This window comes from Takifugu flavidus, chromosome 9 (assembly GCF_003711565.1).
Source record: "Takifugu flavidus isolate HTHZ2018 chromosome 9, ASM371156v2, whole genome shotgun sequence".
Taxonomy (NCBI): Eukaryota; Metazoa; Chordata; class Actinopteri; order Tetraodontiformes; family Tetraodontidae; genus Takifugu; species Takifugu flavidus.
The window spans coordinates 753779-765999 of record NC_079528.1 but is presented as its reverse complement, the minus strand read 5'-3'; the positions used below and the strand labels follow the sequence as shown (position 1 = coordinate 765999).

At 42.6% G+C, this 12221-nt stretch overlaps 3 protein-coding genes and 1 long non-coding RNA gene across 8 annotated transcripts; 2 read left to right on the top strand and 2 right to left on the bottom strand.

The window, feature by feature from the left end:
• Nucleotides 1-47: 47 nt before the first annotated feature.
• On the bottom strand, nt 48-5574 carry sfxn1 (sideroflexin 1). 4 transcript variants are annotated; one of them, XM_057042661.1, is made up of 11 exons: nt 4172-4618; nt 3849-4018; nt 3609-3779; nt 3408-3506; nt 3257-3332; nt 2910-2995; nt 2434-2561; nt 2298-2347; nt 2086-2135; nt 1797-1844; nt 48-1710 (listed from the first exon to the last, which is right to left on the bottom strand). In XM_057042661.1, the coding sequence occupies exons 1-11, from the start codon at nt 4253-4255 to the stop codon at nt 1614-1616; spliced, it is 1059 nt and encodes a 352-aa protein (XP_056898641.1). In that variant the 5' UTR covers nt 4256-4618; the 3' UTR covers nt 48-1613. The 4 variants fall into 4 exon arrangements, 1 of the variants encoding a protein (XP_056898641.1); XR_008951986.1 differs by lacking the exon at nt 4172-4618 and adding an exon at nt 5477-5574 and having other exon boundaries at nt 1797-2135; nt 3849-4014; XR_008951987.1 differs by lacking the exon at nt 4172-4618 and adding an exon at nt 5481-5530 and having other exon boundaries at nt 1797-2135; nt 3849-4014.
• Nucleotides 5575-6791: 1217 nt separating this feature from the next.
• On the top strand, nt 6792-9669 carry atp5po (ATP synthase peripheral stalk subunit OSCP). The gene is made up of 7 exons (XM_057043718.1): nt 6792-6900; nt 7163-7213; nt 7302-7412; nt 7573-7702; nt 9062-9174; nt 9269-9355; nt 9459-9669. The coding sequence occupies exons 1-7, from the start codon at nt 6874-6876 to the stop codon at nt 9567-9569; spliced, it is 630 nt and encodes a 209-aa protein (XP_056899698.1). The 5' UTR covers nt 6792-6873; the 3' UTR covers nt 9570-9669.
• LOC130531636 (uncharacterized) lies at nt 9195-9974 on the bottom strand. Its single transcript, XR_008952156.1, has 2 exons — nt 9893-9974; nt 9195-9780 (listed from the first exon to the last, which is right to left on the bottom strand). It is a non-coding gene; the product is annotated as an uncharacterized LOC130531636 (long non-coding RNA).
• Nucleotides 9975-9983: 9 nt separating this feature from the next.
• Nucleotides 9984-11881, top strand: si:ch1073-44g3.1 (uncharacterized protein LOC797133 homolog). 2 transcript variants are annotated; one of them, XM_057043717.1, is made up of 2 exons: nt 9984-10210; nt 10596-11881. In XM_057043717.1, exons 1-2 carry the CDS (start codon nt 10157-10159, stop codon nt 11235-11237), a joined length of 696 nt encoding a protein of 231 aa, XP_056899697.1. In that variant the 5' UTR covers nt 9984-10156; the 3' UTR covers nt 11238-11881. The 2 variants fall into 2 exon arrangements, with proteins under 2 accessions (XP_056899697.1, XP_056899696.1); XM_057043716.1 differs by having other exon boundaries at nt 9986-10210; nt 10593-11881.
• Nucleotides 11882-12221: the final 340 nt, after the last annotated feature.

Here is a 12221-nt window from a genome sequence, read left to right as displayed (position 1 = left end):
GGAGGGCGCCGCGGAGCGCCACTGAAACATGACGCGCAGGCACCAGGTTTCAAAAAAGAAATTTATTTCATCCATGAGTCTAAACATCATAAACCCAGTATACTTGCAAAATAAGACTACTATTTTAATATTTTTTAATTCATGTGAATAATGGAAACGGTGCACTTCTATTCCTGCTGAGTTTATTGCTCTGGCTGAATGATGGTTGATTTGGTAAAAAACTTAGAGGGCTTAAATTTAAATCATTTTCAGTCCAAAACAATTATACTTTTTTTTTCTCCATACATGCACTAACAAATGCAGCCTAAAATGGGGAGAGAGATTGGTGTTTTAAAGTGAAATTCTTAGTTTATTAAAAATGCTGGGGTATTGTGCTTTTTAAAAAATAAATAAAATAAAAAATGGAATCAGATGCTACATTCAGTTGAGCATTACAAAAAATTTGAACCTTTAAGGGACCAACTCCACCGCAAATTAGTAAAATACCAACCATCTTACATAATTGTAGCAATTTGCTAGTAGTTTATCAAACATTTAACATCTTACTGGAATTACACAACATAAAACAATGCAGTGAAATCAGTGTTCACAAGCCTCTTCTGCATTTAAAAAGTAAACATTCCCCATGATTCGGCCAAATAATCACAAAAATGTTTACTGTGCAAAAAAATTAAAACCTAAACTTGAAATTCACGGAAAGAAAAATCAGCTTTTTTTTGGATATACTGTACGTAATCTGATATGGTCATAACACTTTTACACCAACCATATACATCATGTTCACCGGACGACTACGATGTCACTGCTCGCAAAGTTAAAAGAACTAAACCCATCCACAGCTTTACTGAAAAGTCTTCTGAGGTCAGAGTCTTTTTAAATAACGTTAAAATGAATGGTGTCCACAAAAAGGAATTCAGCATGGAAAAACAGATGCATCTTTTAGTGGAATGTGCATCAACCACAGCTGGTAGAACACCAGGTTTCTATAAGACTGAATCTACAAGCCTAAAGTCACCACGGCTCTCCAGAGTGGCATCACAGCGAGATAGAGATGTTCCAAGTTAACCTCCCCTCTGCTTGGATGAGTAAGTCATGCATGTTTGGCAATCAGAATAAAAACACACTGGTCATTAAGACATCAAGTAGCACCGTGTTGGCCCGTTAGTTGTTGCCATGACGGCATCACATTTTAAAGGGTAAATACCTGGAGTTTTTCTGATTAATGGCAAGATGTCCGTTACTGAGTGTAGCTCATTTTGGAGTTTAAATGTTTACCACATTACTATAGTACCGTCAGGAGTGGGAGGCTGAAATTAAAGATTTGGCAAATGAACTGCAGAGGTATATGAAGAATCAGAGTCTGATTTTTGGTGGTGATTGGTGATGGACAAGCCACCATCTGAAATTACTGCACAGAAAGTAAAGTCCACTTAGATTTTAGACAGATTTTCACCTCTCAGTCAGAGTAAACCTTTGCTAGCAGTCACAATAAGAACAATCACGATGGCAAAAGCTGGTTGAAGAAACGAGGAGACAAACCTAACTTTGGCACATTAAATGAGGTTGAAGGAGAGCTGGTTGGCAGGGAGGCGAGGGCAGTGTTTGGGCTGCACTCATAGCCCTTTGTTGAAGTAGACCCTCTCCACTCCCGGGTGGTTGGCCCGGATTTTCTCCTGGAGTTCCGGTTCTAAGCCGCTAACTGACATGGAGCTGGAACAGAAGACCCACGCGGCGCGACATGAACAGCAGTGCAGCCTTACTGACATCTCACCTTGGACCGAGAATGCTTTACTCACCTCTTCTGAGGGAACAATGCGCAGCAAAGTGGTGTTGCACACACACCAGGCTGGAAATAACACACACACACACACACACACTTTTACTACAGCAATTTTCATAACACAGGCAGTGATTAACCAGCTAAATTAGTTAAAATTCCAGTTCTTGTTGCGGAACAAAAACAAAAGCAGCTCACAGGTAATGTGAATTCTCTCTAGGAGCACGTGTGATTAACATTATGTCCTCAGAATTACAGTAGAAGCATCAAGCGTGCCCCGTCAGGTTGGCCAATCACTGACTACTCACCAGAATCCCACCAGGCTGACTTGAATAGGTGCACTCATCCATGGAAACTTCTGAAAAGACCAGACAGAAACACACATATGAGGAAAACAAAAGCGCTAAATTCCTGTCGTGTGATGCTTCATGCCCTCTCTGCTTTGAGCGCCTCATTTCCCACCACCTCACTTGAACCTGTGGGGGTTTTCCCTCCGCTGACTGCTGTATAGAAGCCCTACCTTCAAAAAGGCCTTCTTCTCCAGATGATTCATTAGAAATGGTGGAATTGCTGCAAGGACACATTAAATATCAGAGGTTATTATCATTCAAACCTGTGAGAATAACATCCGCGGCACCACAACATGACATCTGTACCCATTCCTGGAGCAGCCATGAGGATTCTGGAGACCACAACCTGAGAAATGGCCTGCTGCGCCGCTTTTGACGACTCTCCTAACCTGTTGTCGTTCTCATCCGTTATAGGAATTCCATGCTTGAGTTCTCTGAAAACAAGGGGAGGAAGACACTAATTTATCCTCAATGCACGTGCAGGAGCGTTTCTCTTTAAATGAACTCACTAACAACAAAGCAGTTGCATCAAACCCATTTTGAGTCACAATTCTGCAAACTCACACAGGTGAAACTTGTCTGCACATCTTCAAAAATAAGTGGAAAAAAATGACAAACGTGCACCTGACGCTGCCGAATCCAGGGATTAACTAATCTGCTACTCATGCTGAAGCCTAAAGCCTCATTGATCCAACATCCTTCTTTAATTGAGGTAAAAGGAAACATCAAGTTTGATCTGATACCACATCAGTGCTCCTGTAGTGAGCGTTTGTGCTCGTTACCTCTGTCTCATCAGTGGGATGTTGATGCAGTTAGCAGCAGCTACGGCAGCGAATGGAACGAATCGTCCAATCAGGGGTGAGATGTGCTGAGTTTAGAGGAGACACAAAAGAGGAAGGCTGAAATAAATAAGACGAGGCTGCAGTGGACGCCTGAGCTGATCGGGGAGATGTTGGATCTGTAATAAAGCTACACCAAAAATACCAGTGGACAAAATGCTGACAGGAGAGCACGACCCCGTTAACAACACACACCTCCCCTCCCTTGACAAAGAGGCCATTGCTGCATGTGCACACGCCCGTGTGGCTGAGGCTGCTACATTTGGGGAGGAGGTTAGATGAGTGGATACCTTTGTTAGTGCGTTCAGCCCGAGGGCGGTGGCCACCGCCCCAGTGGTGGCGGACACATAAGCTGTGCCAAGCTGACTGCAGACAAAGACACACGGCCCCATTAGACACCGGCAGCGTGGGACCGAATGTTGCGTCAGTGGCTGGACTCACTTGACCGTGATGGGAGCGTCCCCGCTTCGGTTGGTGTAGTTGACTATTGCGTTGAAAGACTGATTGATCCACTGCCAGAACAACACAGCTGGAGTTGTTCTACAGACAAACGGATCATAAAGCAGAGTGCAGAACGGGAATTTTGTGGCTGTAGATTTCAGCAGTTTTGTTTTTAAGCTAGTTAAATCAGGAAGTGCTCACTTGTAAAAGGTCATCATGCACCCAGTGATCGTCATGTTCATCGGAACCTGCGCGGACATGCGGCCAATCAGGATCATCTTCTCGCCAGTGTCGGGATGGAAAGCAGAGTCGAAAATGTATTTTGCTTTCCACAGATCATCCTCCGTCAGTCCGGGAGACACTATTCCTTGTCTGGAAGACGGCAAACGCAATGTTTAATGCAAACCCGCCAACACAAGCAGCCGTCCCTGTCCACCATACTTGTAGTCACTGATGACTTTGTGCGCGTGGGCCAGTTGATCGTTGGTGAGGAGGATGTTCCTGGGGTCCGTGACAGTGAAGAAGTGTTTAGCCCGGCCCATGAACGTGCTCTGGTCCCACCGGGGCTCCTTGATGTTTATGGAAGTGGATAATTCTGCTGCCATTGCTATCTGGGGAAACATTCCAAACATGTCGGTCATTTCTCAGAACAAATTAAATTAATTGTGGATGACTTAAAGCCAAACAGATTGTTGTCATCTAAGGGAGTGTAGTGTAATATTTAGGGCCTTGTCCAGAGGAAAAAGCAGCCCTTCAATTCTCACCATATTATGCAGACAAGTCAGTGAAGGGGGACCCGTGAAAATAAAGCCCCTTTCTGCTTTGCCCTCCTGCTTATTCAGCATCATGTTGCTATGGTGACAACTGACCCATCAGAAGGGTTGTGAGGCGCTAAACTGCAACGCCCGAGGACCGGCACACCAACCCCCCAAATCAGTGTTTAAAAAGCAGCTCTCACGACAAAAATGACACAACCTTGAGTATCTACAGTGCAGAGAAAATGAATAAAATGAAACTAAATGTGCAGGGAGTCACACATTCTGCTGACAAGACAGGTTTCAATCCAATTCTATGGTTTTATAACCCCAAACCAGACAAAACTGGCCTGGACAGAAAGGAAAAGCAAGAATGTGCTCGCTCCAGGCCTAATCTGCTCTCCCACCCCGACAGCTCGCTCCAGAGGAGAGGCACCAAAGTGCAAGTCAAGGCCAGGATCTGCCTCTGCATGATGCAACTCCACCTGAAAGTGTAGGGAGAGATGGCTGCTGCTCAGCCGCCACTGCGCGAACACACACACACACACACACACACACACACACACACACACCACACACACACACACACACACCACAGTCACTTTTAACTGGATTAAATCAAACACGGGTTCCTCACGAGATGACAACAAAGCGCCATCTTCCCCGTGTTTTACATTAATCACTATCCCGGCGCGTTATCCCTGCCAACAGCATTGATAGTGACATAAATACCGTATCAGGAGGCTGAACTTTGCACAGCCTATGATTTTTAAACCCACCACTGCTTCTGGCCCGAACCCCAGCCAATCAAAGGCGGCCTGCGCGAACACATCAGCTGCAAATCCCATCCTTTTGCAAGCAAAGATGTGGAATTGTCACTAAAGATCACATTAGGGGCTGCGCAGATACCCCACTGGCCTCCTAAAAATGCTATTTTTGTCAGCAGTCGCCGTGTAAACATGTCGTCGGAGACGGTTAATTGTTCAACCCGACGCAGACCAGCCAAATCTGGACTGACAGTGGGTGTTCCTGCGTCCGACCAGCGGCACCGATTCGCCTCCGATGACATAAAAACCTCCGGAAATCCTCATTTTTGAGCAGCTAATTAGAAACACCTGCCCAGGCCGATAATTGTCCAGCTGTGCGTCCCAGATTCAACTAGTATCCGCCTGCCACATCCACACATCCAGCTGACTCCCTTCAAACGCGCCAAAACGTCTCAAAATACAATTTGCATCAACTCAGACACAAAGTCCTCGCAGCACCTTCGTCCTTCGACATCTTCGTTTATCGGTTTTAGAAAATGATGGTTACTTGCCGCGTTCTGGGCTCCGCTGGACGTGTCTCTGAAAGGATTCAGGTAGCTAATTTTACACAGGCAGCAGCGTCAAGAGCGAACAGGAGACGCGCCGCTGTGTGACCGGAAGCGTACGCACAAAATAAAAGTCCTCCGTCCAGGCTGCGCTCGATACCGAGTATATTTAAAGTTATACTTTAGCAAAGCGGGTTTCCACGACATTTACCCTTGTATTATCCTATGTTTTGGATGAGTTCATTTTTAGGGGCTCATCAATGGCCTTTCATTTATTGTTACGCTTTTATTTTGTTTTTACCAGTGAATACAGGCAACATCCGGTTATTATCTACGAAACTTGATTTACGAAATTCAAAAGCAGTAAATGATTAATTAATACCTGATAAAACGTTTCCACACACAAGAGAGTCCTACCTTCAGTTAAATAAATACCCATCTTAACGTTGATTCAATAAGGGGCCCCCGGCTCTTATATGGGTGTCTATTCCTCTAGTGGTGACTAGAGGTCACAGTTTTGTAGGTATTGTTTCCATGTCTGTATTAAGCTATTTATAAATTCCACAATTATATTATACGTGGAAAAATATTCAAATTAAATTAATTCCTCGTAGATCAGCAACCTGAATTATCCTATTTGTTTGCCCATTGTGACAATCAAAGGGCAAACCCTTTCATGAGGGTAGGAAGAAAGCTAAAACTATTAACACGTCCCTGTAGATAAAGATTATACAGCACACTATTTTATTATGTAAAGAGATTATGGAAACAGCTTAATGGAGTCACACCACCACACATCTCACCTCCAGCATCTAAAACTTTTAACATTTGCCTTTGAATTTACCACCTAAATTTAGGAGTAATGAGTTGCCTGCAATAGAATTTTGGGTGACATACAGAAGATTAATATGTACCGGACTCAATATTCATTTTTTGGTGTATTGTTTGTTTTATCGTACTAAACTGGAGTAACGTTGGTGTGAGTAAAAATTACAAAACATTTCCATCTACATTACCCATTTTCAACAGTTGCAGCAACTAAACACACACCATGTGCACTGATGGAACCAAGTCTTCAATTCAAAGACCAGTATCACATTGTACCTAATTATCTGACAGCTCGCCATTCCTTCTGCAAAAATAAAACTTATAACTAAGGAATTTGACCTGTGTGGCTGACAGATGTTTGCAGTCATCACTTTGTGTCCTCTGACCATTAGCCAGTGTTTGTCAGAGCCGTACGGACAGTTCTGAGACTCTTTACCGCCCCCTGCTGTTGCTGTTTTCTCTCGCCTTTGTTCAGATCCGATACTGGGACTACATTTCCCACAACCACACAACATCCGCTCAAACGCACATGCGCAGTCGTTCGTTCCACCCTGGACAGCTGTAGGAGAAAATGGCAGCGTACATGCTAGGACAGCAGGTAAGACATTCAATGATTTTGATATTTATCCATTACTTTGAAATTGTTTATATCTTTTCTTTATAGCACAGAATGCACACAAAGTAATATATTTTTTGGTGGGAGCAGGAAGTAACGGAGTGTGTCCGCCCAATTCACACGAGGTGTTGCTCTTGAATGACTGCTAACGAGTTAGCATTCACGCTAGTTATACTTATAAATAAGAAGGTGATTGGTTCAGTAATGGATTTCCGTTGTTAAGTTTATGCATTTTGCGTTGCAGGTCCGCCAGCTAAGCACGTCTGTGGTCAGACCAGCTGCCAAGCTGATTAAGGTAAATAACGTCAAGATTGACCGCTAGCCTTTTCTCCGCGCAGTGCCATAGATGCGATTAACCTATCTGGGATTTATGTGTCCTTTAGCCCCCAATCCAGGTTTATGGAGTGGAGGGTCGCTATGCCACTGCTTTGTTCTCAGCTGCCAGTAAGCAGAACAAACTGGACCAAGTGGAGCAGGAGTTGGGAAAAATTACTGTAAGTTGGTAATAGGTCTTGGATAGTTATGCATAGATGATAACAAGGCTTTGCATCACCTCGATCTTATAAATTCTTTAGGCACTATGCTGTATATTTTTACTAGATCCCACTTGAAAATATTCATTTGCCTTATGCCTTCTACCATTTTGTGTTTTAGACCCTGATCAAAGACCCCAAAGTGTCCAGTATTGTGATGAATCCTCATGTCAAGCGCAACATCAAGCAAAAGACGTTCACTGACGCTCTAACAAAGGCTAAACTCTCTCCAATGATTATCAACCTCATCAGTAAGTGATTTCACACCACGTGACCCCATAATGACCTTATTCTTGATGCCTGCTTATGTTTATGAGCTTTTTCTCACTACATAAAGATTCAGCTATGGCAAACATAGTAGATTAACACCTGTTGCAAAACAGAAATTGAACTGAGCCTATGCATTTAAGTCTATAGATCCTAGAGAGAACTGCATTTGCATTTTTTGGTACACCAGTATTGTACGGGGAATGTTGCCAGGGTCATATCTTTATGATACTTTTACATGGTATGCAAGGTATACAGTGCATCCCTGGAAGAAGAAAAAAATGGTATAAAGGAAAGTTGTCTTCATTTTTCAAATCCAGGGTGAGCATGACATTCAGGTCAAAGGTTGCTTTAACATTTTGACAGAAAAGACTCAGTTTGACAGCTGCAACAACTGTCAGCTGTTGTGAATATTGTGTGCAGCAGCTCACTGAGTAACCATCTTTGCCTCTAACATTAATTCTTTTAAGTCTTTTAAATATTTAAATTTCATGTCATGTTTTTATAAATGTAGAAATACAGTGGTAGGTTTTTTTAAATCCAGAACAGATTTATTTTTTCACAGTATAGTTGTCTTGTATATTAAAGAGTGATGAAACCAAAATATTTTATGTTACATTTATTTTAGTTTGGTGGTCGTGACCTCTGGGGGACCTTTAGAGGTCATGGGGAGGAATACGGCTTGGTTGAACTTCACATGCACGGCACTCCTACAACACTAGGAAGTGTTTTAAATAATTAAAAAAACATGTTGCAGCACATTTAGTGATTTTAAACACATCTATTAAATCATGCAACAGACATGCCAACTATTAACTGCTTGTTTGGTTTTGTTTTGGGTTCAGTGAGGAGATTTTGGTCTTGACTTGGAAGAACTGTAGCTTTTTATTTGCTGATTAAGTTTTACTTGCTTTGCTTTACTTTTCTATTGGTAGAATGATGCCGGTTGCATTCTCTCTGTTCCAGTGCAACACTATGTAAACTATTTCTGCAGATGAGAGGAAATTTTTACAAATTTGGAAATGGCTTGTTGCTGTAAGAGAGGCACGTTAGTCTAAGGTGGTGTGGCATGAGTGGACCAAAACAGACAAAGGTCTTTCTGAGTCTCAGTAGAGACAAAAAAAAAAAGTATCTTCTTCGACAAACAATATCAGCATTTATCAAGACATCAGGGCAAATGGTTGTTACCATCTTACGGAAAGAACAAAAGAGTTCTATCCATGGGGGGATAATGGCACATAAATGAATTCATAAAATGTGTGTTAAAGATTTCTCCGCTGAAGGCTGTCTAAATGCAGGCAAAGTTGATTTAGACCTATTTCAAAATGTTTTTGTTTTTGCAGACGTTTTGGCTGACAACGGTCGCCTCCCTTTAACTGGTGATGTTATCTCTGCGTATAGTAAGATGATGAGCGCACACCGCGGCGAGGTCATCTGCTCCGTCACTACTGCTCAGGTAGATCATGTACACATGCGTGCATTTTAGTGGGACGGGCTTTTAATGCATAGTTTAAAGCAGTTTCATCATAGTGAGTGCTTGTCCGTTTCAGCCTCTGGATGCAGCCAATCTTGCTGAGCTGAAAGTAGCCCTCAATGGTTTTCTTCAGAAGGGTGAAACCATCAAGCTGGAGACAAAGGTAGAGCCTGTGACCTCAAATCTCCTGTTAACTTATTATAAATCTATTGTGATTGTGTTGGCTAAGATGTCATTTTGAGTCATTTTAAACGTTCTTATCACAGACGGATCCTTCAATCCTCGGAGGCATGGTTGTCAGTATCGGAGACAAATATGTCGACATGTCTACCAAGACAAAGATTCAGAAGCTGTCCAAGCTCATCAAGGAAACTTAAGTCCCGTGGACTTGGATCGAGACATCCTAATAAATCTGTGTTGCTCCTTAAATCCACCATCTGTGTTTCAGGTTAATAAAAATGACAAAATCTACACGAATACATTCTGATTGTGGTCACTAAAACACATTTCCCTTGCAGCATCAATGGTCTTAATGGTTGTTTTACCTGTACACATTCATTTTGTAGGTCTGTCCTCAGGGCGGCAGACCTGCACACAGATCAGTAAAAATTCACCAAACAGAAAGAAAGCAGGACACAAGTGGTTGCTTGTTATATCAATATAAAGAAGGAAATTATTTAAATTTATATTCAAGCTATACCGTAAATCGTAAAATTGCCCCTAGGCTGCAGCTGATGCGCGGCGAGCTACGTTTCCGGGAGGCGGTTGTGCGCATGCGCGCTCGGCGCATCCTGTTTTCTTAATTTTTTTTTCTTGACGAAAATGGCTGCCTGTATTATCTAGACGTCCACTGACAAGGATTAAAGAAGCATGAAATACACTGCAGAAATCTGGGACCAGAAGTGATGGACGTCAGCTCGTGATTTTTGTGGCATCTCCATAAAGATGTTAGCAGAAAAGGAAAATGTGTACGAGCCGCTATGAACCATCCCTCTTTTATCATCCACTAACAATTAAGGTAAGACCGATAAATTCCAAGAGCAGTTCTAGATTTTCCAGAAATAAGCGCTATTGTTTTTATGCATGCGGTTTCAATCTACACAGTTCACTCGCGCTTTCATTTTGATATTAGTTTTTTATTCCTTTTTTTAATGTATCTTGCAACGCTAAAAGGCCTGTCCATTCCACCAAAAGTAAACGGCTAAACGTGTCTCCTTTGGTTGTTAACACGTGATCATGTCGATGAAAGCTGTCAGTCATGCAGGTTAAAGATAAATTTTGGCTTTGATTTGGACATCTGTTAGTTTTTCAAAGATGTTTCACCTCTTGTCCAAGAGGCATCAGCAGTTTTAAATTGATGGGAATCCCAGAGTTAGACATTGTGCTTTGTCCTTCTTTAGCAGAAAATGATGCATCAAGTGAGCGGCAGCAACACTGACTTTTGCATGAGTGGACTTGGAGAGGACGGCCACCCAGGGAACCACTTTGATGTGTGTAGCCCACAGTCCAACAAATTCTATCCCCCTTCCTCAACAGCTGGTTTGCAGCTGTCCCTGGTGGGCTTGTCCCCTTTGCCACAGAGCATGCACAAGTCCATGGCCTGTCAAATGCAGGATGGCCACAACGACTTCCACCCCCAGACAGTGAGGATCAGTCGCACCGAGCCTCCAGGACCTGATGCCTCTAAGAAGAAAAAAGGCACACTGAAGTCTGGGCGCAGAGGGAGGCCATCTGGGACCACAAAATCAGCCGGTTATCGCACAAGTACTGGACGCCCGCGTGGGACAACCAGGGCAGCCGGGTTCAAGACTAGTCCGGGAAGGCCTCTCGGGACCACCAGAGCAGCAGGATATAAGGTCAGCCCCGGCAGACCTCCTGGCAGCATCAAAAGCCTCGCGCGCCTAAAGAAGCTGGACTTTAACAGCTGCAGCCTACCCAAGAAACTGGACTTCACCGGCTGCGATGTTCCGACTTTTCCGTACAGCCTCATGGAAAAGAGACCCCTGTGTGAGCCCACCAGCAAAGAGGATGAGCCCAGCGAATAGGAAGTACACTGTTCACTCTACTGCTTTAATGACTTTTGACTTATTGAGTCATTTAGGAAGAAAAATCCTTTAAATGCTGGAGGAAATAACTTCTTGTTGTGAAATGTCTGAATTTTCATTGTACGGTGTTGCACATTGTCTTTACTCAATAGCAGACTGAATTAGAAGTATGGTATCAGTTTGACAGATGCATGCATACGCACACCAGTAAGTATTGGGTGAGTGTTATGAGTTTGTCCTGAGTTGGTTATTGCCTTTATTTTATCCCCCTTACTTGTGACATGTCTGTTTTAATATTTCTACCGCCACATTGCATTTTCTAACACGTCAGTTAAAGAAATATGTTTTAGAACAATCAGCTTAAGCATACGTATGTGAATGTGGAATTGTCCTGTCCAAACACAATTTAATATATTTTATGTCGTGATAGCCGACGGAACTCACACCTAAGACTTTTTTATTAGCTCGAGCCCCACTTCATTGTAACCTAAATATAACATTTGTTGTTATGCACTTTGTGAGTCTAGTTTTCTTAATATATAGAAGCAGCCTGTTTTACCCCTAAGCCCACAAAATAAGCACTTCCATATGTATGTGTAAGATGATTTTGGTGGTCATTAAAATAAAATAATAAACAAATAAAAGCTTGTGTAATGGGTTAAAAAGAGAGATCGGATGGCAATGTATTGCACGGGAAAAATCCCAAAACAAAATAAATCTTTTGCACGTTTAAAGTAAATCATGGTTTTCACCACGGGGACGCATGTCCCCAGAAAACAAACCATAATATCTCTAGGATATTAATGCTGTCGCTATTTGCCACACTTAGCTCACATTTCTCAAACGTCCATTATTTATTCAACTAAATCTCTAAATATTTATTACGGGCAGACGTTTTTCTTACAACCTGGACTAGACAGATCTATGATTAACATTAGGGAACATCAGCACAATTAGCACAAAGTTAACGCTCTTAGAAAATAC

Excerpts from the sequence above, each read along its gene's own strand:
- sfxn1 (XM_057042661.1), bottom strand. The coding sequence starts at position 4,255 with ATGATGCTGAATAAGCAGGAGGGCAAAGCAGAAAGGGGCTTTATTTTC. Across the intron at positions 4,019-4,171 it reads TGACTTGTCTGCATAATATG|ATAGCAATGGCAGCAGAATT; the intron begins GTGAGAATTGAA and ends ATGTTTCCCCAG. Across the intron at positions 3,507-3,608 it reads TGCATGATGACCTTTTACAA|AACAACTCCAGCTGTGTTGT; the intron begins GTGAGCACTTCC and ends GTTTGTCTGTAG.
- atp5po (XM_057043718.1), top strand. The coding sequence starts at position 6,874 with ATGGCAGCGTACATGCTAGGACAGCAG. Across the intron at positions 7,413-7,572 it reads AGGAGTTGGGAAAAATTACT|ACCCTGATCAAAGACCCCAA; the intron begins GTAAGTTGGTAA and ends TTTGTGTTTTAG. Across the intron at positions 9,175-9,268 it reads GCTCCGTCACTACTGCTCAG|CCTCTGGATGCAGCCAATCT; the intron begins GTAGATCATGTA and ends TGTCCGTTTCAG.
- si:ch1073-44g3.1 (XM_057043716.1), top strand. The coding sequence starts at position 10,157 with ATGTGTACGAGCCGCTATGAACCATCCCTCTTTTATCATCCACTAACA. Across the intron at positions 10,211-10,592 it reads ATCATCCACTAACAATTAAG|CAGAAAATGATGCATCAAGT; the intron begins GTAAGACCGATA and ends GTCCTTCTTTAG.